General features: G+C 48.6%; 1 protein-coding gene across 1 annotated transcript; it reads right to left on the minus strand.

The window, feature by feature from the left end:
* BPGM (bisphosphoglycerate mutase) lies at nucleotides 1-23472 on the minus strand. The gene is made up of 3 exons (XM_075344244.1): nucleotides 23122-23472; nucleotides 15643-16298; nucleotides 1-2955 (listed from the first exon to the last, which is right to left on the minus strand). Exons 2-3 carry the CDS (start codon nucleotides 16241-16243, stop codon nucleotides 2777-2779), a joined length of 780 nt encoding a protein of 259 aa, XP_075200359.1. The 5' UTR covers nucleotides 16244-16298; nucleotides 23122-23472; the 3' UTR covers nucleotides 1-2776.
* Between the last annotated feature and the right edge of the window lie 323 nt (nucleotides 23473-23795).

Below are 23795 nucleotides of genomic sequence, written 5' to 3' on the forward strand. Positions count from 1 at the left end.
TTTATATACAGTAGGTTTGCACTTTTATTACACAATCAGGAAAAAAAATAAATCTATGTCTGCAAATTTCATTTTTTCTAACCAAGAGAAGCAAACAAACAGCCTAAAACATCGGAAAATGCCACGAAAAAAAAATATATAAATAGTAAAAACAATGCTATGCATTCAGGATTATGCAACTAATCTGTCAACATATCCTTAAAATGTACTTTATTAATAAATACAATCCTAAACCTTGAAATTCTGCAATACTTTCTTATAGAATGCTACATTAAGGAGGCAACTTTTTTTTTTCTTTTTTTTCTTCCAATTTTGGAAGGCTACCCCTCCACACATGGTTTAAAGCAAGAAAGCAAAACAAAAAGGTATGTGCCGTTATTAAGGATTTATCTAGTAAATCATTAGGTAAAGAAATCCCTTCCCCAATTAAAAAATAATGTGTACATCACTGAAATGTAACGTCATAAGAAACAAGAAAACATGACCTAAAAGGTAGAGTAGAATAAAACATTTTTCAGGACCTTGGGTCAGAGCCCAAGTCAGAAGGTCCATGGTGGCCAGACTAGGTCTCTGTAAACCCTCCTCATATCTAGGTTCGGAAGGCCCTGGTCCAGAGGCGAAGCCAGTTTTCCATGGTGACAAGACTAGGTCTCTGTAACCCTCCTGTTACCTAGGTTCTTAGGGCCCTAGTCCAGAAGCCAAGTCAGTAGTCAATGGTGGCCACACTAGGTCTCTGTAACCCTCCTCTTACCTAGGTTCGCAAGAGCCTGGTCCAGAGGCCAAGTCAGTTATCCATGGTGGCCAGACTAGCGCTCTCTAACCCTCCTGTTACCTAGGTTCGCAGGTCCCTGGTCCAGAGGCTATGTCAGTAATCCATGGTGGACAGACACGGTCTCTGTAACCCTCCCGTTACCTAGGTTCGTAGGTCCCTGGGCCAGAGGCCAAGTCAGTAGTGGCCAGACTAGGTCTCTGTAACCCTCCTCATACCTAGGTTCGCAGGGCCCTGGTCCAGAGGCCAAGTCAGTAGTGGCCAGACTAGGTCTCTGTAACCCTCCTCTTACCTAGGTTCGCAAGACCCTGGTCCAGAGGCTAAGTCAGTAATCCATGGTGGACAGACACGGTCTCTGTAACTCTCCTCATATCTAGGTTCGCAGGGCCCTGGTCCAGAGGCCAAGCCAGTAATCCATGGTGGCCAGACTAGTGCTCTGTAATCCTCCTGTTACCTAGGTTTGCAGGTCCCTGGGCCAGAGGCCAAGTCAGTAGTGGCCAGACTAGCACTCAGTAACCCTCCTCATACCTAGGTTCGCAGGGCCCTGGTCCAGAGGCCAAGCCAGTAATCCATGGTGGCCAGACTAGTGCTCTGTAATCCTCCTGTTACCTAGGTTTGCAGGTCCCTGGGCCAGAGGCCAAGTCAGTAGTGGCCAGACTAGCACTCAGTAACCCTCCTCATACCTAGGTTCGCAAGGCCCTGGTCCAGAGGCAAAGCCAGTTATCCATGGTGGCCAGACTAGCGCTCTGTAACCCTCCTCATACCTAGGTTCGCAGGGCCCGGGTCCAGAGGCCAAATAAGTAGTCCATGGTGGCCAGACTAGTGCTCTGTAACTCTCCTCTTACCTAGGTTTGCAGGGTCCTGGTTCAGAGGCCAAGTCAGTAGTCCGTGGTGATCAGACTAGCGCTCTGTAGCCCTCATATTACCTAGGTTTGCAAGGCCCTGGTCCAGAGGCCAAGCCAGTCATCCATGGTGGCCAGACTAGCGCTCTGTAACCCTCCTCTTACCTAGGTTCGCAGGTCCCTGTGCCAGAGGCCAAGTCAGTAGTCAGTGGTGGCCAGACTAGCGCTCTGTAACCCTCCTCTTACCTAGGTAAGCAGGGCCATGGTCCAGAGGCAAAGTCAATAGTCTATGGTAGCCAGGCTAGCGCTCTGTAACCCTCCTCTTACCTAGGTAAGCAGGGCCATGGTCCAGAGGCAAAGTCAATAGTCTATGGTAGCCAGGCTAGCGCTCTGTAACCCTCCTCTTACCTAGGTTCACAAGGCTCTAGTCTGGCAGCCATGGACTACCGATGTGGACACTGGACCAAGGTCCTAAGAAAAAAGGTTTTGCTCAACTTTACCCAAAAAAGGAAGACAAAACTCCACACACACAATATACAAAAATACATTTTGTTCAATTTACAGAGGGGGCGTTAGGTAAATCCAAAACTACCACATTTTAAAAATTTGTATTTAAATATAGGTAAATAAATAATTTTGTTTTTCATTATTTTTGGCATTCTATATGCTGAAAAAATGCACCAAAAAAAAAAAAAAAAAAATTAAAATTGCATCATACAATTTTTAAGAAAGAAACCCAAAATTCTTGACGAGAAAAATAAAATACTATATATTTAAGGTGCAATAATTGAGCTTTGCTATTTACGGTAAGTGCCTGCTAATAAAATATAGAAGGGAGATCTCAGTACACATAATCTGCAATTATACAGGTAAAAAAAAAAAAAAAGTAAAAATACATTTTGTTCGACGTTTGTGCCAACAGAAAGACAATCTATATACAAAGCCTGCTACAAATAAGAAGCAAATGCCTGTGACGCACCACTGGTTAATGGGGCTTTATACCATTAGACAAAAAAAAATGGCGCCACGCATTTCCACAGGTAGTTTGTAGGATTGCAGTTCAGCACCATTCATTTCAATGGAGAGAAGCTGCAGTACCTGATACTACCTGTGGACAGGTGTGGCGCTGTTTCGGGGTTTGTCTAATTCCGGTGACGGAAACATCTTAATTGTTAACGGGTTTGACTTTGCCTTGATCCTCCACTTTCTTTATAGCAGCCTGAATAGCTTGTTGGTCGCCCAGAAATTCATGAGGCTTGGCAGCCCGCAGGTTTTCATCCAGTTCAAGCAGCACAGGAACCCCGGTGGGAAGCGAAATATTGATTATGTCGTCATCCGAGATCCCTGCAAGAAAAGAAAACAATGAGGAACATCTGTGCCGAAGAATTATATATAATTTTTGCATGTGGCGACTGGTGTAATTCTTAATTTTTCCTGTAGAGGCGCTATTGGAGAACTGAACACTTGCTGCTGGATTAACAAAGGATCAACACAGGTGACAGAAGCGAGCAAGAGGGCAAAAGGGAGAAAGGAAGGAAGCAAGAGGGCACAAGGGATAAAGGAAGGAAGCGAGAGGGCACAAGGGATAAAGGAAGGAAGCGAGAGGGCACAAGGGATAAAGGAAGGAAGCGAGAGGGCAAAAGGGATAAAGGAAGGAAGCGAGAGGGCAAAAGGGATAAAGGAAGGAAGCGAGAGGGCAAAAGGGATAAAGGAAGGAAGTGAGCAAAAGGAATAAAGGAAGGAAGCGAGCAAGTGGACAAAAGGGATAAAGGAAGCGAGAGAGCAAAAGGGATAAAAGAAGCGAGAGAGCAAAAGGGATAAAAGAAGCGAGAGAGCAAAAGGGATAAAAGAAGCGAGAGGGCAAAAGGGATATAAGAAGCGAGAGCGTAAAAGGGATAAAAGAAGCGAGAGGGCAAAAGGGATAAAAGAAGAAAGCGGGCAAAAGGGATAAAGGAAGGAAGAGAGCGGGCAAAAGGGATAAAAGGAAGCGAGCAGGTAAAAGGGATAAAAGAAGAGAGAGCAAAATGATAAAGGAAGAAAGCGGGCAAAAGGGATCAAGGAAGTAAGTGAGCAGGCAAAAGGGATAAAAGGAAGCGAGCAGGCAAAAGGGATAAAAGGAAGCGAACAGGCAAAAGGGATAGAGGAAGCGAACAGGCAAAAGGGATAGAGGAAGCGAGCAGGCAAAAGGGATAGAGGAAGCGAGCAGGTAAAAGGGATAAAAGAAGAGCGAGCAAAATGATAAAGGAAGAAAGCGGGCAAAAGTGATAAAGGACCCAAGTGGGCAAAAGGGATAAAGGAAGTAAATCAGGCGAAAAAAGAAAAAGGGGATAAAAGGGGAGAGAGGATCATAGAGTGATGGATTCTATACTTAGTAAAGGTCACTCGGGAGGGGATGGGGCAGATACAGATTCAGTTACACCTTGAACTTTTCTTGCTAGTCGTCTGACACAAGGATAAAGGTCACTCGTACGGTCTTGGTCCGGCGCTGGCCAGAAATCTCCCAAGCCTTCCTAGGAGTGGTGCTGCACAGGGCATGGTCACAGACACGCACTTTTTAGGCCTCATTCACACATCAGTATTTCTATGCCAAAATCGGAAGCGGCTCCAAAACACAGGACAGGTGTTAATCTTTCAGTTAGTGCTTTTTTCTGTAAGTTCCACTCCTGGCTCCTACAAGAGCTTTATGACATCCCATAGTCATTAAAGGGAATCTGTCACCAGGTTTTTGTCACCTAATATGAGAGCAGCATATGTGTCACTTACTGGGCTGCTGCTTAGTGGAGTTTTGATAAAACCACTGTGTACTCAGCAGTAGTTTATCATCACAGGACCACTTGGCGTGCTGCAGGTAGTCCAGCATATTCATCAGCTCTGTATAACTACAGCAGAAAAAACACTGATGACTATCAAAATGACAGCTAACAGCCCAGTAAGTGACATCGCTGGAGTCAGGGTCTCTGTCTCTACATGTTGCTGCTCTCAGATGGGAGACAGATTCCAGTTAATATGGCACCAGCCCCACAGCAGATACATCTTCTGAGAAGGTTTTTCTAAAAGATTTTGCAGAAGTCTGTGATAATTTTTGCCCCTTCATCCAGAAGATCATTGTTAGGTCTGATGTAGGGGGAAAGGCCGGGCTCACAATTCCAATCCCAAAAGGTGTTGGATGGGACTGGAGGTCCAGGTTTTCTGTAGACTGTCATGTTCTACACCAAATTCCACAAATCATTTCTTTATGGACCATGTGCAGTTATGGGGGACAGAAAAGTGCTTTCCCCAAACTGTTCCCACAAAGCTGGAGGCTACAATTGTCCAAAATCTGTTGTGCTGAAGTATTAAAAATTTCCTTTCACTGGAACTAAGGAGCCAAGGCCGAGGTGATGTATGGCTCGGCATTGTGCTTGGCGACGTACGGCTCGGCATTGTGCTTGGCGACGTACGGCTCGGCATTGTGCTTGGCGACGTACGGCTCGGCATTGTGCTTGGCGACGTACAGCTTGGCATTGTGCTTGGCGACGTACGGCTCGGCATTGTGCTTGGTGACGTACGGCTCGGCATTGTGCTTGGCGACGTACGGCTCGGCATTGTGCTTGGCGACGTACGGCTCGGCATTGTGCTTGGCGATGTACGGCTCGGCATTGTGCTTGGCGATGTACGGCTCGGCATTGTGCTTGGCGATGTACAAGATAAAGGAAGACCTCCCCTGGTGCTGAGGTTACCAAAAGAGGTCTAGACTCTTTTACACACCAGGTGGAGGAGGAATACAGGCCGGATTTTACACACCGGATGGGGGAGGAATACGGGCTGAATTTTACACACTGGGGGGGGAGAAACGGGCCAGCTTTTACACGCCGGCTTGGGGAGGACGACGGGCCATATTTTACACGTCGGGTGGGGGAGAAACACGGGACATATTTTACACACCGGGTGGGGGAGGAATACGGGCCAGATTTTACACACCGGGTGGGGGAGGAATACGGGCCAGATTTTACACACCGGGTGGGGGAGGAATACGGGCCAGATTTTTGACACTGGGGGACGGGGAGATGGGACAGAGATTACATACTGAGGTCAACGAGCCGGATTTTACAGACTGGGGGCGATGTGTCGATTTTACAAACCAGGGCAATAGGATGGAACGGAAAAAACGGAAATCAATAAGTAAAGAGGTGCGATCCAACACTGTATATAGAAAAACGTATACTGAAGAATGTGTAACTAGGCAGATATGATATACAGCTGAGCCACGTACATATTTATATCGCGGTCTCAGATCTATGTCACACAGGCCGGGGTTGTATATATAGAAGTATATGGATTGGGTCGCTCACCTCACTCGCACAGTGCCTAGATGCTGATTTTAGAAAGTTATTTTTACCCTCCAAAATCAGGAAGATGGCCGCCTTCCTATAGTGTATATTCTGCTGATTGGCACTCCGCTTTCTCAAATTCTTAAAAACTTGCGAAATTCGGGACAGCTGGGTGTTAACCCAACTTTCCACCCTCCAAAACAATGGCCGATCAGAACGAGGACGGTGAGGAAATGTTATGATCTATGGTAGGATGTAAAATAAGGGAGCACGAGGCATCGGTGGACTCCGGAGCTCCGTCGTCTGTCGGGTCAATGTCACCGGCTCTTCCTCACAGGATTGTCTTTGTAGTGTCAGTAGCGGTTATGTGATCCCAATGACGGGGGTAAAAGGATTCTGGGATGCACTGGCCAACAATACGTCTTACTAGAAAAACAGGATAAAGGGGCGCCCCGCAGGCCTTCCTGTTGGCACACTTCTATAGGAGAGGACTTCACAGCTGCAGCCATCAATTAGTAAGAAATACCAGGGGCCATCACATGTACAGCAGAATCCGGCTGAAAGTATACAGATCATCGATCCGTCCCGAATAATTATTGCATTTGTGCCTGTTTTTTGTACAGTTCATAGCGTTTTGCACCTTTTTTTTGCTTGTTTGCGACATATTCATTTTTACATTGGCGCCTTTTTTTTTCTTAAGTCAAATTTATATGTCTTCACCTGTTTCGGGCTTTTTTCGGTTTCCAGATATTTTCCCCAATTCACCAGTTATGGAAAAATTGTGAATTTTGTCGCAAATGTACCCAAGTTTTTCCCCTTCCCTCCCGTAGGCTAATTTCACACATCAGTTTTTTTTCCATCAGGCACAATCCGGAAAAAAACGGGTAAAGCGGATCTGGCGCCAGATCCGTTTTATCCCCATTGATTTGTATTAGCGCCGGATTGTGCCTGATGGCCTTGCGTTGCATCCGGCTTTTGACAGATCCGTCATAATTGCCTAAAGCGGCGGCCGGAGGGAACATATTTTGTAACGTTTTTCTGTCCGGCAAAAAAAACGCATCGCGCCGGATATGGCGCGATACGGCGTGTTTTACAACGGAAGCCTATGGACGCCGGATCCGGCGTAATGCGGTAAAAAAACGGATGCGGCCGCCGGATCCGTTTTTGTAAACTGAGCATGCTCCAATGTATTGAAAAAACGGATCCAGCAAAAAAAACGGACGAAAAGGATGCAAAAACTGATGCGCCGGATCAGTTTTTTGACGGATCAGGTATATTGGAACCATCAAAAAAAAGGATCAGGCACATCAGTTTTTGCATATTCTGCGCCGGATCCGTTGCATCAGGCACACGCCGGATTGTGCCTGATGCCAAAAACTGATGTGTGAAATTAGCCTTAGGGTACTTTCACACCTCCGGTTTTTCTTCTGCGGCACAATCCGGCACTTTGCAGGAAAATCGCAACCGGTTTTTTTTACTGCCGGTTGCGATTTTCCTGCATAGACTTTAATTAGTGCCGCATTGTGCCGCAAGGCCTTGCGTTCCATCCGGTTTTTGCCGCATGCGGCAGATTTAGTCGATGCGGCGGCTGGATGGAACGTTGCCTGGCACGTTTTTTCGTGCGGCAAAAAAACCCGCATCGCGCCGCATTCGGCCGATGCGGCGCATCTCTCAATGCATGCCTATGGCGGCCGGATGCGGCGCGATGCGGCAAATACCGCATCCGGCCGCCGCATGCGGTTTTTGCCACTGCGCATGCTCAGTAGCATGCCGCAAGCGGCAAAAACCGGGCGGGCCGCATGGGAAAAACTTATGCAAAGGATGCGGTGTTTTCACCGCATCCATTGCATAGCTTGCACAGCCGGATTGAGCCGCAGAGCTCAAGCCGGATGTGTGAAAGTAGCCTAAGGGAGAAATGTTATATCAGCCACCTATTTTGGAGCCATTTTTACAAAAATGTGCAAATTTTAATGTGAAAGAGTAACAAATAGTGTTAATGCAAAGATAAAAAATGTTTTCTCACTTTGTGGAAAATTCAGAGAATTTGTGCACGAAAAACAAATGCATACAACAAGGCAGAGAATGGGAGGGTTGGGGAAAACAGATTGAGATCGGGAGGGAGCCCACCAGAGCGTGGGCCGGATGGAGGGAGCCCACCACAGCGGGGGTCGGATGGAGGGAGCCCACCACAGCGGGGGTCGGATGGAGGGAGCCCACCACAGCGGGGGCCGGATGGAGGGAGCCCACCACAGCGGGGGCCGGATGGAGGGAGCCCACCAGAGCGGGGGCCGGATGGAGGGAGCCCACCAGAGCGGGGGCCGGATGGAGGGAGCCCACCAGAGCGGGGGCTGGATGGAATGAGCCCACCAGAGCGGGGGCCGGATGGAGGGAGCCCACCAAAGCAGGGGCCGGATGGAGGGAGCCCACCAGAGCGGGGGTTGGAGGAGACCATATAGAAGTAGTAAATAACTGTTTTGAAAGGTGATACAGGGAGAATAAAGCAGAGTATGAAATTTTAATTTTACGGGTGGAACTCTCCATTAGTTGTTGGTGAACATCTATAGTATGCCGTTTCCTATGGTCCGTGTAATTGTTAGAGGGAAGGTGTCGTCCAATAAAAAAATTAAATAAGTGAAAAAATGTAAAGTGTTAATGTTTTGTTTAAACATTATTTGTTTTTAATTGCGCACAATATAAGAAAAATTAAATCGTTTGATATTTTCCACTTTTAAACACTAGGGGGAGCAGCTGCTGAAATCCTACTGTAGAGCTACTGAGGAACTATACTGGATTACAGCTGCAGTAAAGTGGGCAGAATCTGCTCTTCTGTGTGTGATGTCACCTCCCCTCCCAATCTGGTCGTTTCCAAAAGGATAAGGGAAGATGATGTCTAGGATCACAGTGCAGAGCCATTTTGTTGGTGACCACAAATGTCTAATGTGTCACCAAGGACAGCTGCATAGTGTTCCCCACAAAGTGCTTTGCACGCTCCGGTTCAGCAATGCTCTGCTGCATGCAAGCCCACCCGCAATGTTCTGCCACATGCACGCCCGCAATGCTCTGCCACACGCACGCACACACAATGCTCTGCCACACGCACGCACACAGAATACTCTGCCACACGCACACTCACCTGCAATGCTCTGCCACACGCACGCACACAGAATACTCTGCCACACGCACACTCACCCGCAATGCTTTGCCACACGCACGCAATGCTCTGCATGCACGCCATTCTCTGCCACACGCACTCCCACAATGCTCTGTCACACGCACACAGACGCCCGCCGCAATGCTCCGCATGCACGCCCGCACGAAATGTTCAGCATGCACACACGCCCACAATGCTCTGCACGCCCACACGCAATGCTCTGCCACACGCACGCAAAGCTCTCCATACACGCCCGCACGCAATGCCCTGCCACATGCACACAAGACGCCCGCCCGCAATGCCCTGCATGCACGTCCACCCGCAAGAAATGTTCAGCATACACACATGCCCACAATGCTCTGCACGCACTGCTCCGCTTGTCACCAGATTTGTCCTCTATAAGCTGCGGCCACCACCAGTGAGCTCTTATATACAGCCTTCCAGAATACTGTATATAAGAGTCCAGGCTGCTCTGTATAATGTAAAAAAAATACCTTTATAATACTTATCAAGGGGGCAGTCCTGTTCAATGGGCGTTGCTGCTCTCAGGTACGGCACTTCTTCTATCCTGCGCAGTCACCGTCCTCCTTCCGAGCTCCATGTGGATGAAGTGTCCACAAAGAGGCCTCCGTTGCGCTCTTTGATCTGCCCTGCTGCTCCGTATTGTAGTGCGCATGCGCGGGCGGTCTTTAGTCTTTCCTTGCGCCTGCGCATTACAGTACTTTGCTCTGCCCTCATCATGGCAGATCAAAGTAAGCATGAGCATTATGGTGGCCTCTGTGGATGACGTAGGACAAGTCTTCCACACGGAGCTATGAAGGCGGCTTCGGACCGAGACCAGTGACTCCCATCGGACCGGACCGTCCCCTAAGGGAGTATAATAAAGGTGTCTTTTACGTTACACAGAGCGGCCTGGGCTCTTATATACAGTATTCTGGAATACTGTATATAAGGGCTCAGTGGTGGTGGTCACAGCTTATAAGAGACAAATCTGGTGACAGGTTCCCTTTAAACACATCTGCCTCTCTGCACAATGACCTCTGCACAGGTCACAGAGCATGCCCACAACACTCCCCGGACTCGAAATTGCACAACTAATGTTACAAGGAATTCCAGTTTATTTTATTTATATGGGCAAAGCAATTACTTCCTATAAAGGCTCCCATGCATGAAGACTGGCTCAAGTGTAAGGTTTAATTATGCCCGGAGGACGACTTTTCACCTTTAATAGAAAATTATTTCCTTTTTATCCAGACATTACGGCCTCTGGTGTAATGTAGACATTTAAGCCAATGACAGGAGAGGAGTACGGGCACCAGCAAGGAGGACAGAGATTTACTTATTAATCTACTTTATTAGGCCACCATTTCCAAACTAAGAGTAAAATGGCCTCTGTTGCCGCTAGCAACAAGTCACAGAGCAACTTTCAATTTCCCAAAGCAATGTAAGGATTGAAAGATTAGCTCTTATATAATGGATGTGGGCTGGAAGGTAGCCCTGATAAATGAGGGACATTGGCATATGTGGGAGATGGGGGGCAGAGCAAGACAGAGGTTCAAAGACCACCAAAGAGAATATCAGTGCGATGTGTCCATATCCTTTGTTGAAATCTGAAATCTTACAGCTCAATCCCTACCCACCCGATATCCTCGGCGAGCTCGAGGTGGTCATCTGCCCCCACCCCCCACCCAAGGCAAGCACAAGGAGGTCGTCCCCCTCATGGCTAGTTCAAGGGGGTCGTTTACATGCTGCGACCCAAGTCAAGCTTGAGGGGGTCATCGTCTTCCCCCGTCCCAAGGCGAGGACGACAACCGCAGAGCAAGGGGGCCATCCCCACACAACCGCCGCAGGACGAGGTGGTCGCCCCCCCCCCCCTTCCCGACCCAAGGCGAGCTCGAGGGTTTCGTAATCCCCCCGTCCCAAGGCGAGGACGACAACTCCAGCGCGAGGGTGGCTGTCCCCCCCACCACCCGATTTCAGAGTGCGAGGGGGGCCGTCCACCCACCACCGGACTCCAGAGCGCGAGGGGGGGCCGTCCCCCTCACCACCGGACTCCAGAGCGCGAGGGGGGGGGCCGTCCCCCTCACCACCGGACTCCAGAGCGCGAGGGGGGGGGGCCGTCCCCCTCACCACCGGACTCCAGAGCGCGAGGGGGGGGCCGTCCCCCTCACCACCGGACTCCAGAGCGCGAGGGGGGGCCGTCCCCCTCACCACCGGACTCCAGAGCGCGAGGGGGGGCCGTCCCCCTCACCACCGGACTCCAGAGCGCGAGGGGGGGCCGTCCCCCTCACCACCGGACTCCAGAGCGCGAGGGGGGGCCGTCCCCCTCACCACCGGACTCCAGAGCGCGAGGGGGGGGGGGCCGTCCCCCTCACCACCGGACTCCAGAGCGCGAGGGGGGGGCCGTCCCCCTCACCACCGGACTCCAGAGCGCGAGGGGGGGCCGTCCCCCTCACCACCGGACTCCAGAGCGCGAGGGGGGGGCCGTCCCCCGCACCACCGGACTCCAGAGCGCGAGGGGGGGCCGTCCCCCTCACCACCGGACTCCAGAGCGCGAGGGGGGGCTGTCTCCCTACCCGACTAAAGCGAGAGAGGACAGTCCCCACCCAACTCAAGCACAAGGCATCTTTTTGGAAAAACTTACTAAATGATAGCTCACTGATATTAATGGGAATCCCATAACGCTGTACGTCTACTCCAGAGGTCAAAAAAGGGGAACAAAACCTAATATTGGCTAAAATATCGCCCCATTGCTTCAATAAAAACCCATTCTGACTGCCTCTGACCAAATACTAGCCGGCAAGACGGTGCCTGCCGGACAGCGGCATATTTTTGGATTGCTCTATATTGTATCAGTGTCCATACCCTATAAGAATAATTAATAAAATGGTTACAAATTCCCGTTTTACTTTAAATGTCCTTATTTTGATAAAAAAAAAAAAAAAAAAAAAAAAGTACAACACACATAAAAAAAAAACAACAAAAACAATGTTTTTTGGCCCCCGCCAGTATCACACAATAGAAGCGATCAGTCAGCATTTGTGGTCTGCTGCCTGCTAGGAATGTGTGCATGGTCTGACTCCAAATTATTTCAAGTGATCATCCAAGCTTAGGCTTGTGTCATGCTGCCAACCTGAACAAAAGGGGCATTAAAGGTAAAAAAAGAACGAAAAACTCGATGCCCGCCCAAGGATCGGAGGCAGCTGCTGCCAACACACAGCTGCCAATATCCTAACCTGCAAAAACAGAATCTTCTACCCGGTGTCCTTTAGAATATATTTGGAAAAAGAGAAAAACGATGCTCCCCTCACACTAGCTGGGGGGGAGGTGTATAATTTAGAAAAATATAAAGTAAAATGTAAAAAAAAAAATATATATTTATTAAAATTAAAAAAAAAAAAAAAAATTATATATATATATATATATATATATATATATATATATATATATATATATATATATATATATATATATATTTTTTTTTTTTATATATTTTTTAATAAGTACTTATTCTATAATTTATTGAACATATATATGTTGTAATAATTTTAATATATTAAAAATATCATATTTTAAAATATATATTTTTAAAAATAGAATATATTTTTCAAAATTATATACCCCCCATAATATATATATATATTTTTTTACTATTATATATCTATATGTATATATATATATATATATATATATATATATATATATATATATATATATATATATATATATATATATATATATATATATATATATATATATATATATATATATATATATATAACAATTGTATTCATTTATATAGAGCTATTAATTCCATAGCGCTTTACATACATTGGCAACACTGTCCCCATTGGGGCTTATGTCTTTGGAGTGTGGGAGGAAACCGGAGTACTCGGAGAAAACCCACGCAAACATGGGGAGAACATACAAACTCCTTGCAGATAGTGTCCTTGGTGGGATTTGAACCCAGGACCCCAGCACTGCAAGGCTGCACTGCTAACCACATATATATTATATATATAAAAAAAAAAATATATAAAATAAATCTCTATCATATATATATATATATATATATATATATATATATATATATATATATATATATATATATATATATATATATATATTATTATTATGGAGGGGTATGTAATTTTGAAAAAATATTATATTCTATTTTAAAAAATATATATATTTTAAAATATGATGATATTTTAACATATATTAAAATTATTACAACATATATATGTTCAATAGTTCTATAAAATATATATGTATCTGAAAATAAAAAAAATTATATAAAAGTCTTCCTATATGAATGAGGGTAAAATTCAGAGTGAATCAAAGGTAAGAAAATATGGTAGCGGCAGCTTCTCTTCACTAGCCTATGGTAGTAGAAATACAGGCAGGTGGGTTACTTCAGATTGTGACCCATTTAAAGGGGTTTTCACACAATCAATGTTTACCATGTTGAGGTAAAGGATGATACATTTCTGGTCGATGGAGGAGTCCAGCCGTAAAATCTATGAGACTGACCGAGATAATTAAGTGTCTGTCTTCATACGTCCTATAGACTTTTAATGGAGCAGTAGCACATATGTTGGACCACTGAAAAAGTTTAATCTACTGTGTTGCGCTTTAAGAAGGAACAAAGCGCTCTTAACCACCAGTGGGGCCTGCAGTTATCCCTTTAAAGTGTTCTTCCCATTTTCATAAATGGATATTGTCGCATAGTGCTTGTAAAGACAAGCACTTTTACAATTTACTGCCTATTAAAATTGTTAGCCGTTCTTGAGATATTAATACTTTTATTTTGTTTACAGCTCGTTGCCTTGGAGACCGACCACAGCTGTTGTGTAACTTATAACCACCGCTGAAAGTGGCTGGAACTAGGAAGTTACGGCGTGGCTGCAACGATTCTCTCCAGCTTCAAAACAACGCTTACAAGCTCAATAACAATAAGAAACTGTGAGTACTGAGAAAGTTCAGAGGCCTAGTGATGGTGGTCTGTTTCCAAGGCAACGGGTTGTAAACAAAATGAAAAGTGTTAATGGCTAAAGAACGGATGAAAATTTTAATAAGCAGTAAATTGCAAAATTGCTTGTATTTACAAGCACTATCCAAAAATGCCCAATCATGAAAATGGGAATAACACCCTTAAGTAACTGGTATTTAGTCACTGTATGTTGCTATTATTTTTGAGCACTGCAAGGCTATCTGTGTACCTGTCTAGTTTTGGGAGGAGAATTTATCATTACATAAAATTGAGAAATAAAATTATAGTGTGTGAGTTTATATATATATATATATATATATATAAATAAATAAATAAATAAATAAATATTAAAAAAAAAAAAAAAAAAATCGATGGCGCGTGATAGATACCAGATTAGCAGACAGTTATAGAAAATATCGTATTTTTTTTATAAGATGCACCCCAAATTTAAAGAGGGGCAAAAAAATACACCATAGGGTTCGTCTTTCTTATAATCTGGTGGTGTCTTACCGGAGGGGGGGCGGCAGTGGTGGTGGAGCGGGGTTGGAAGAGGCAGGGGCGGTGTTGGAGTCGGTGTTGCGGGTGTCCCTGATGCTCGCTGTGGACGGCGGTGCTGAGAGTCTCTGTTGCGCTTAGAGGATCTTCTGCGCTGCGGGCGGTGAGGCAGACGCTGCCATCCTGAATGTGGGCAGTGCGGGCTTCAAAGAAATGGCTCCCGGAGTTGGCGCATGCGCAGATTGAGCTATTGGCCCAATCACAAGTCTAGATCTCATATGCGCACACGGGCGTGATTTTCCTCTAAGTCCGCTGCTAGGAGATCAATGGGCCGGAGGTGGCGCGTGCACAGATGAGATCTTGAGCGAGAGTTCCATCTGCGCACATGCTGACTCCGGGCGCCATTGTTTGAAACCCGCATCGCCAACACTCAGGATGGCGGCCCCTGCCTCATCGCCCGCAGCGCAACAAAGCCAGCGGCACGGCCCAGTGCGCAGCCGCCGGCAAGGCCACCAGCGCAGCCGCCGGCAAGGCCACCAGCGCAGCCGCCGGCAAGGCCACCAGCGCAGCCGCCGGCAAGGCCCGCCGCGCAGCCGCCGGCAAGGCCCACCGCGCAGCCGCCGGCAAGGCCCACCGCGCAGCCGCCGGCAAGGCCACCAGCGCAGCCGCCGGCAAGGCCACCAGCGCAGCCGCCGGCAAGGCCACCAGCGCAGCCGCCGGCAAGGCCCGCCGCGCAGCCGCCGGCAAGGCCCGCCGCGCAGCCGCCGGCAAGGCCCACCGCGCAGCCGCCGGCAGCAAGACCCCTGCCTCCTGTGACCCCTTCTCCAGCACCCCGGGTAAGCTATATTTAGCTTATAAGACGCACCCTTCATTTTCCTCCCAAATTTTTGAAACGAAAAAGTGTGTCTTATCCCAAAAATACGGTATATAAAACCAACTAGCGTAAAGGAGTTTTCAAAAAAGTTAAAACAAAATCATCTAATGTATAACTCGATCTTAGAGGAGTTTCCAGATTGGTTTCTCTAATGCTGAATTATCAGATGCCAGATTAATGGAATGTTACAGAAATAAAGCCACCGTACCTTCCAAGTGTTTTAATAAAGCTCTTGTGCTGTTCCCGTGCGCCGATATGAGGACGCTTTTCCCTTTTTTGATTTCAGGCGCGATCTCCTCGTTCCAGAAGGGAAGGAGCCTTTCCAGAACTTGTTTCAAACTCTCGGATTTCGGCAGCTTATCCTTCTGAATATCACAAAACGTGTACCTCCGATCCGTATGGATCTCCTGATAATAAGGGTGACTCTCATCTATGGGGGGAGGCGCCACATCGTAACTCCTTCTCCAGAGCTTCACCTGCTCCTCTCCATGGTTTAGGGCCAGCTCGGCCCGATTGAGACCAATGAGCGCCCCGTAATGTCTCTCGTTGAGTCTCCATGAACTCCTTAGAGGGACCCATTCTTGCCCCAGTTCTCGCATTATAAGCCAAGCCGTCTGGATGGAACGGCTTAGGATTGACGTGAAGACCAGGTCAAACTCAAACCCCAGAGACTTTAAGTGTTTTCCGCACGCCTCAGCTTCTCGCAGTCCGTCCTCGCTCAACTTTTGGTCAACCCAACTGCAAAATCGGTTCTCGATGTTCCAGGCACCTTCCCCGTGCCTCAGCATTACCAGTTTATATTTGGACATGTTGGGTTGTGTGGATCACTTCTTCACCGTGGAAGGTATGATTGAAGGTCGTCACCTGATTGAGAACAAGACATTACATTATTCCTTAGACTCTAGTCACATCCAAAAGCAGCAATCAAAATTCTACAACCACATCCCTACGCTTCATCAAATTAATTGTGCAGTTCCCCTTTAAGAAGTAGTTTGAATAAACTGCAGCAGCTGTTGTGTTTCTCTGCAGAGCCTCCACAGGGGAAATTGAGTATTACACCCTTGGGTCATCCACAGGCGGAGATGATTTTTTGGGGTTTTTTTTTAACGAGTTAGGGTCCTATATACACAAAAATAGATTTTATACATCAAGCAGCACCTTTAAATTTTAAGACAGGCGGGTGGTTAGGAGCCAAGCTATGCAAGGAATAAGTCACCTCGGCCCCTTCATTAATTAGCGATGGTGCCTAAAGCCAGACCCCCCATAATCTTAATGGTATAGCATAACCTCGTGCTATATTATGAGAACAGTATACCCTTTTAAAGAGTTTGACAACGTATTTAAAGTGACAGGCCGTCCATATTGTACACGTGCAGGCATATGTCCCGCTTAATAGTATCTGACATTTGTGAACCCGGAATATCAGGCACGTGGACTTGGAACAAATAAAACAAAAAAAAAAAAAAAAAAGCCTGAGGCCGAATTGTGCAGCATCCAACACGCTCCATATATAAAGTCAATATCTGAGATCTCATGTACAGGGAACAGTAAAGCTGGGTGTATGGAGAGGGCTTATCCAACACCACACACCCATACAGATAGCAGAACTATACAGGCTGATGTAGCAGAGTGGAAGTTGTTGCTTAGCTCTTATGGCCTTCGGATAACTCTTATACCCCAAAGTGATAGTATAGGGGTAACTAACTTGAGGGAAAAGCGGTCACCATTGGTGTGGGGCGCAATCGAAAAATCGGTAAGGTGGTGGGTACCAAAATGATAAACCCAGCTCTGCCACATCTGCATAATCGTGTTGCGTCAAACCCTCTGACCCTGTGGGACATCCACAAGATCTTGCATTGAGAAGGATCGAGCACCCAAGCATGGTAGTGCCCACTCATCACTAGTTACGAGTACTGCACCCGAGCATGGTAGTGCCCACTCATCACTAGTTACGAGTACTGAGCACCCGAGCATGGTAGTGCCCGCTCATCACTAGTTACGAGTACTGAGCACCCGAGCATGGTAGTGCCCGCTCATCACTAGTTACGAGTACCGAGCACCCGAGCATGGTAGTGCCCACTCATCACTAGGTACGAGTACTGAGCACCCGAGCATGGTAGTGCCCGCTCATCACTAGGTACGAGTACTGAGCACCCGAGCATGGTAGTGCCCGCTCATCACTAGTTACGAGTACTGAGCACCCGAGCATGGTAGTGCCCGCTCATCACTAGGTACGAGTACTGAGCACCCGAGCATGGTAGTGCCCGCTCATCACTAGGTACGAGTACTGAGCACCCGAGCATGGTAGTGCCCGCTCATCACTAGGTACGAGTACTGAGCACCCGAGCATGGTAGTGCCCGCTCATCACTAGTTACGAGTACTGAGCACCCAAGCATGGTAGTGCCCGCTCATCACTAGGTACGAGTACTGAGCACCCGAGCATGGTAGTGCCCGCTCATCACTAGGTACGAGTACTGAGCACCCGAGCATGGTAGTGCCCGCTCATCACTAGTTACGAGTACTGAGCACCCAAGCATGGTAGTGCCCGCTCATCACTAGGTACGAGTACTGAGCACCCGAGCATGGTAGTGCCCACTCATCAGTAGTCACGATCGATCCATTCTTCAGTCAATGTCCACTTGGAAGCCAAAACTATCTTCTATACAAAAAAAACCCCAAAAAACAACGGTATAAGAAGTCACAGATGACACCTCAGGAAATATAGTGTCTTTTCTCTCTTCCTATAGCAAAATCGATGCTGGTGCGTCCATAAGACGTTGTGTGAACAAACTATTAATAGGTTTCTGAGTGTATTTTAGGCAGGGAGAGATAAGCCGGTATTAGAGGATTCAGCCAGTGGCTCCTTCATCGAGAGCAGAGCCTTCCGGTGTATGGAGGCAGATGGAGGAGATCGTGGTAGTCAGTCAGGCCAACAGAAGCCCTAAATGAATACCGACCCCGGAGCAGAACTCCTAACTGGCACTGTTTCAGGAGGATTATGCACATAGTTATTGATGGGTGAGGGTGCTAGGCACTCAATCGAGCATCGGGGTGCCCGGCCGAGTATCGCGGGTGCTCGGATGGGTCTTCCATGAAACAAGAACACAAAGCGCCGTCTCCCTTCAGTGAGTGATGGGAGTCACTCGCAGTATCTGAATGACTCTCACTGGGGACAAAAACAACATTTTCAGATAGACTGTGTCCAAAAAAAAAGGCTGGCTGTATGTGGACGGACTTCCATTATACTTGTTACTCACCCGAGTGTCTGACCTGCTCGAGTAACGAGCACCCGAGCATCGTAGTGATCACTCATCATTACGAGAACCGAACATTACATCACTCATCACTACACAACTTTATTCTCCTGAAGTGAGAAGGACTGGTTTCTTTCAGGCCCTGTTCCACCAGCCATTTGGCCTCCCCACACAGTGGGTAGTGGACTGGAGGAGGGCTTGAGGCTTCTTGACCAACCACTGGTCCTAAACCTTTAACGGAAGGGGGGAAAAGCGGGCCAACAGATGAGCGGTACCCAGAATGGCCTTTTCCTGCATGGGAGCGTCCGTTGTGTGAGGCCAGGTTTTTAGGAATGATCAAGGGGGGGTTTCCTGTGGGTCAGACCAAGATTCCCTCAGTAATGATGAGCAAAGAGTCAAGTGCCGGATCCCCATCCACCCAGAGGGCAGCAGAAAATGTGGTGTACGCGAGACCGGACCACCCCGACGTAGCTTGGAGACCCAAGTCCTACAGAATGGCCCCAGCCCGCGAACTGTGGTAGGCCGGTAGAAACCCTCGGCGCGGCAGGACCCGTTCTCCCCGGAGTCGCGGTGTTTTCGAATGCAGACCAAAGAGGGTACTAAACTCCATCTAAAACGAAATACCGCCGTAAGACCGTTAGCGGACAAGTACCGCGAGGGAAGAACTTCGAAGGTAGAGTTCGAGAGGGCGTGAAACAGGGAAGAGGTACACGGGTGCACTCTGCCGAGAGGACTCTGACAGATGGGTCAGCATTGCCCATCGTAGGTTCCGCGCTACTTCCCATCCAGGCTAGAGCGTGTGTAGGTTTCGCTGTTTCTGCTCCGAAAAACAGTACAAAAAAACCCACTCCATGTGCACATAGTCATGGAGCAGAAGTTTGTGAGGAGGATTGAGAGTTTCGGCTCAGTTTTTGCTCCAAAGCCTCCTCAAAAAAACGGTCTACTCAAGGATCATGAAACGCTCCTGTTTTCGGGAAGTTTTTGTTTCTTAAAACAATAATAAGTTTTTAGACTTTTGATTGGATTTTCATGCGTTTTTTAGGAAGTTTTTGGAGAGGATTTGCTCAAAAAGAAAAAAAAACAAAAAAACAAACTGTGTGAACATACTCCGAGATGGATGGGCAACTAGGTCAAACATTCCCAGCCAGAGCAAGAGCCACTGCTTGTTAGGCGCTAACCCCTCTGGATTATGGAGGAGTGTCCAGAGTGGGAAGACCCCTCCATGATGTCTACGCGCCCTTTAATAGATTATATCACTATCGGCTTACATATATAGGGGTCTCCAGAGTTTTCCAAGGAAGATATGTTGATTGGATTCATCCATTATAAAGTGTCCATAGTGGTTTACTGATCTTGCCAGCTTAAATGGCTATCCTGCTAGAAGGAATGATCACCTACCCACAGGAAAGAGCGAAGGTAGGTCCGACTAAAGCACATGCTCCGCTGTCACTGGAGAAAGCTGAATTCACTGCTCTGACAGCCCTATAGGGACTAAATCTAGCGGTGGTCCAACAGGTCCACAGCGTGCCCCATTTTGGCGAGCAGTGTGGTCGGGCCCCCACTGATGACTAAGTTATCGCCGTCCCTTTAAGTACATCACACGTTCTTCCCATTTATAAACTTCACCCCATCTGAGCCGAGATCAGCAAAAATCCACATGAGTCAGGGCATAAAGCAGGAGCAGGACGCCGACAATTCCTGTTTAACCACCAAGAAAAATCATAACAATAATAAAGACAACGTGCAGACGCTCCGGCGAGGAAACGACCCCAACACCAGAGGAGGAAGAGAAGGAGCTGTGGGGAAACGCAGAGCGGAGCTTGTCATGTTGCACAACAGAAAGGGCTCTTGTGGTTTTCACTGGACGTCACGAAAACATCATAAGGGGAAATAACCGACATTCAGCTTTGCTGCAGCGATGTGATGTAGCAGAGCCGTACTGTATTTGGAGCAAGACATAGATGTGATGACCTGTCTTACATGGGACTGCAGAAAGATATACATGTATAGACAGATAAACAGATAGATAGGACCCCCCAATGAACGCAGACCTCCCCCCTCCCCCCCCGGAGCAGAGCCCCTAACTGAAAGCAGGCTCCCGGAGCAGAGCCCCTAACTGAAGGCAGACCCCCGCAGCAACAGTGCTCCTAACTGAAGGCAGACCCCCGTAGCAACAATGCTCCTAACTGAAGGCAGACCCCCGCAGCAACAATGCTCCTAACTGAAGGCAGACCCCCGCAGCAACAATGCTCCTAACTGAAGGCAGACCCCCGCAGCAACAATGCTCCTAACTGAAGGCAGACCCCCGCAGCAACAATGCTCCTAACTGAAGGCAGACCCCCGCAGCAAACAGTGCTCCTAACTAAAGGCAGACCCCCGCAGCAAACAGTGCTCCTAACTGAAGGCAGACCCCCGCAGCAAACAGTGCTCCTAACTGAAGGCAGACCCCCGCAGCAACAATGCTCCTAACTGAAGGCAGACCCCCGCAGCAACAGTGCTCCTAACTGAAGGCAGACCCCCGCAGCAACAGTGCTCCTAACTGAAGGCAGACCCCCGCAGCAACAGTGCTCCTAACTGAAGGCAGACCCCCGCAGCAACAGTGCTCCTAACTGAAGGCAGACCCCCGCAGCAACAGTGCTCCTAACTGAAGGCAGACCCCCGCAGCAACAGTGCTCCTAACTGAAGGCAGACCCCTGCAGCAACAGAGCTCCTAACTGAAAGCAGACCCCAGGAGCAGAACTCCTAACTGAAAGCAGACCCCAGGAGCAGAACTCCTAACTGAAAGCAGACCCCAGGAGCAGAACTCCTACCTGAAAGCAGACCCCAGGAGCAGAACTCCTACCTGAAAGCAGACCCCAGGAGCAGAACTCCTACCTGAAAGCAGACCCCAGGAGCAGAACCCCTAACTGAAAGCAGACCCCAGGAACAGAACCCCTAACTGAAAGAAGACCCCCAGAGAAGAACCCCTAACTGAAAGCAGATCCCCAGAGAAGAACCCCTAACTGAAAGACCCCCAGAGAAGAACCCCTAACTGAAAGCAGATCCCCAGAGAAGAACCCCTATTTGAAAGCATTCTCTCAGAGCAGAACCCCTGACAAAGCATTCTCCCGAAGCAGATCCCCTAACTGAAAGCAGACCCCCGGAGAAGAACCCCTAACTGAAAGCAGATCCCCGGAGAAGAACCCCTATTTGAAAGCATTCTCTCAGAGCAGAACCCCTGACTGAAAGCATTCTCCCGAAGCAGAACCCCTAACTGAAAGCAGACCCCCGGAGAAGAACCCCTAACTGAAAGCAGACCCCCAGAGAAGAACCCCTAACTGAAAGCAGACCCCCAGAGAAGAACCCCTAACTGAAAGCAGACCCCCGGAGAAGAACCCCTAACTGAAAGCAGACCCCCCGGAGAAGAACCCCTAACTGAAAGCAGACCCCCGGAGAAGAACCCCTAACTGAAAGCAGACCCCCGGAGAAGAACCCCTAACTGAAAGCAGACCCCCGGAGAAGAACCCCTAACTGAAAGCAGACCCCCGGAGAAGAACCCCTAACTGAAAGCAGACCCCCGGAGAAGAACCCCTAACTGAAAGCAGACCCCCGGAGAAGAACCCCTAACTGAAAGCAGACCCCCGAGAAGAACCCCTAACTGAAAGCAGACCCCCGGAGAAGAACCCCTAACTGAAAGCAGACCCCCGGAGAAGAACCCCTAACTGACAGCAGACCCCCGGAGAAGAACCCCTAACTGAAAACAGACCCCCAGAGAAGAACCCCTAACTGAAAGCAGGCTGCCGGAGCAGAAGCCCTAACTGAAAGCAGGCTCCCGGAGCAGAAGCCCTAACTGAAAGCAGGCTCCCGGAGCAGAAGCCCTAACTGAAAGCAGACCCCCGGAGAAGAACCCCTAACTGAAAGCAGACCCCCGGAGAAGAACCCCTAACTGAAAGCAGACCCCCGGAGAAGAACCCCTAACTGAAAGCAGGCTACCGGAGCAGAAGCCCTAACTGAAAGCAGGCTCCCGGAGCAGAAGCCCTAACTGAAAGCAGGCTCCCGGAGCAGAAGCCCTAACTGAAAGCAGGCTCCCGGAGCAGAAGCCCTAACTGAAAGCAGGCTCCCGGAGCAGAAGCCCTAACTGAAAGCAGGCTCCCGGAGCAGAAGCCCTAACTGAAAGCAGGCTCCCGGAGCAGAAGCCCTAACTGAAAGCAGGCTCCCAGAGCAAAACCCCTAACTGAAAACAGGCTCAAGAAGCAGAACCCCTAACTAAAAGCAGACCCTCAGAGCAGAACTCTTAATTGAATACTAACCCCGGAGCAGAACTCCTAAATTAATGCAGACCCCGGAGCAGAACTCCTAAATAGATACAGATAATGTGGTCGCTGATGACCTCCACAGAGCCTTATTACGCAGACACATCCAGCAGAGCAGACAGCAGCTCCGGGTCACTCACCTCCTGCAGCCGGATCAGCACAGGTGGAGGGATCTCCGGCTCACAGATCGGCCCGGGCTGTGCGGGGAGCAGGGCTGTGCGGCTGCAGTGCACGCGCCCGGTGCTCGGGGACCGGAGCAGGCTGTGTGCTGCAGAGCCGGGGTTGTTGCGCTGAGAGCCCGAATTGTTGCGCTGCAGAGCCGGGGTTGTTGCGCTGCAGAGCCGTGGTATTGCGCTGCAGAGCCGGGGTTGTTGCGCTGCAGAGCCGTGGTATTGCGCTGCAGAGCCGGGGTTGTTGCGCTGCAGGACCCGCTCTCTCTCCTCCTCCTGCTCTGCAGCCTCGGCGTCTGCTCTGTCCTACGTGCTGCTCTAGCCCCGCCCCACTGTCCCTTTGATAGACAGCGCGGTCAGCCAATGGCGTGCGAGGGCTGCGGGCGCCCAGGAAGATAACGGCCGCGGTGTTGTTGTTGTCACATTTCAATGGAGCAGCAGAGAGGAAGCCGCGCAGTGTGACCGAGCCTCCTCACAGGGACCCCCGAAATGATTACAGACGAGCAGGCGGCTGAATAATGGACCAAGAAGCTCTAAATGAACACAGACCCCGGAGCAGGACTCCTAAATGAATACAGACCCCGGAGCAGAACTCCTAAATGAATGAAGACCCCGGAGAAGAACTCCTAAATGAATACAGAACC

The sequence above is a fragment of the Anomaloglossus baeobatrachus genome, chromosome 4 (genome assembly GCF_048569485.1).
Source record: "Anomaloglossus baeobatrachus isolate aAnoBae1 chromosome 4, aAnoBae1.hap1, whole genome shotgun sequence".
Taxonomy (NCBI): domain Eukaryota; kingdom Metazoa; phylum Chordata; class Amphibia; order Anura; family Aromobatidae; genus Anomaloglossus; species Anomaloglossus baeobatrachus.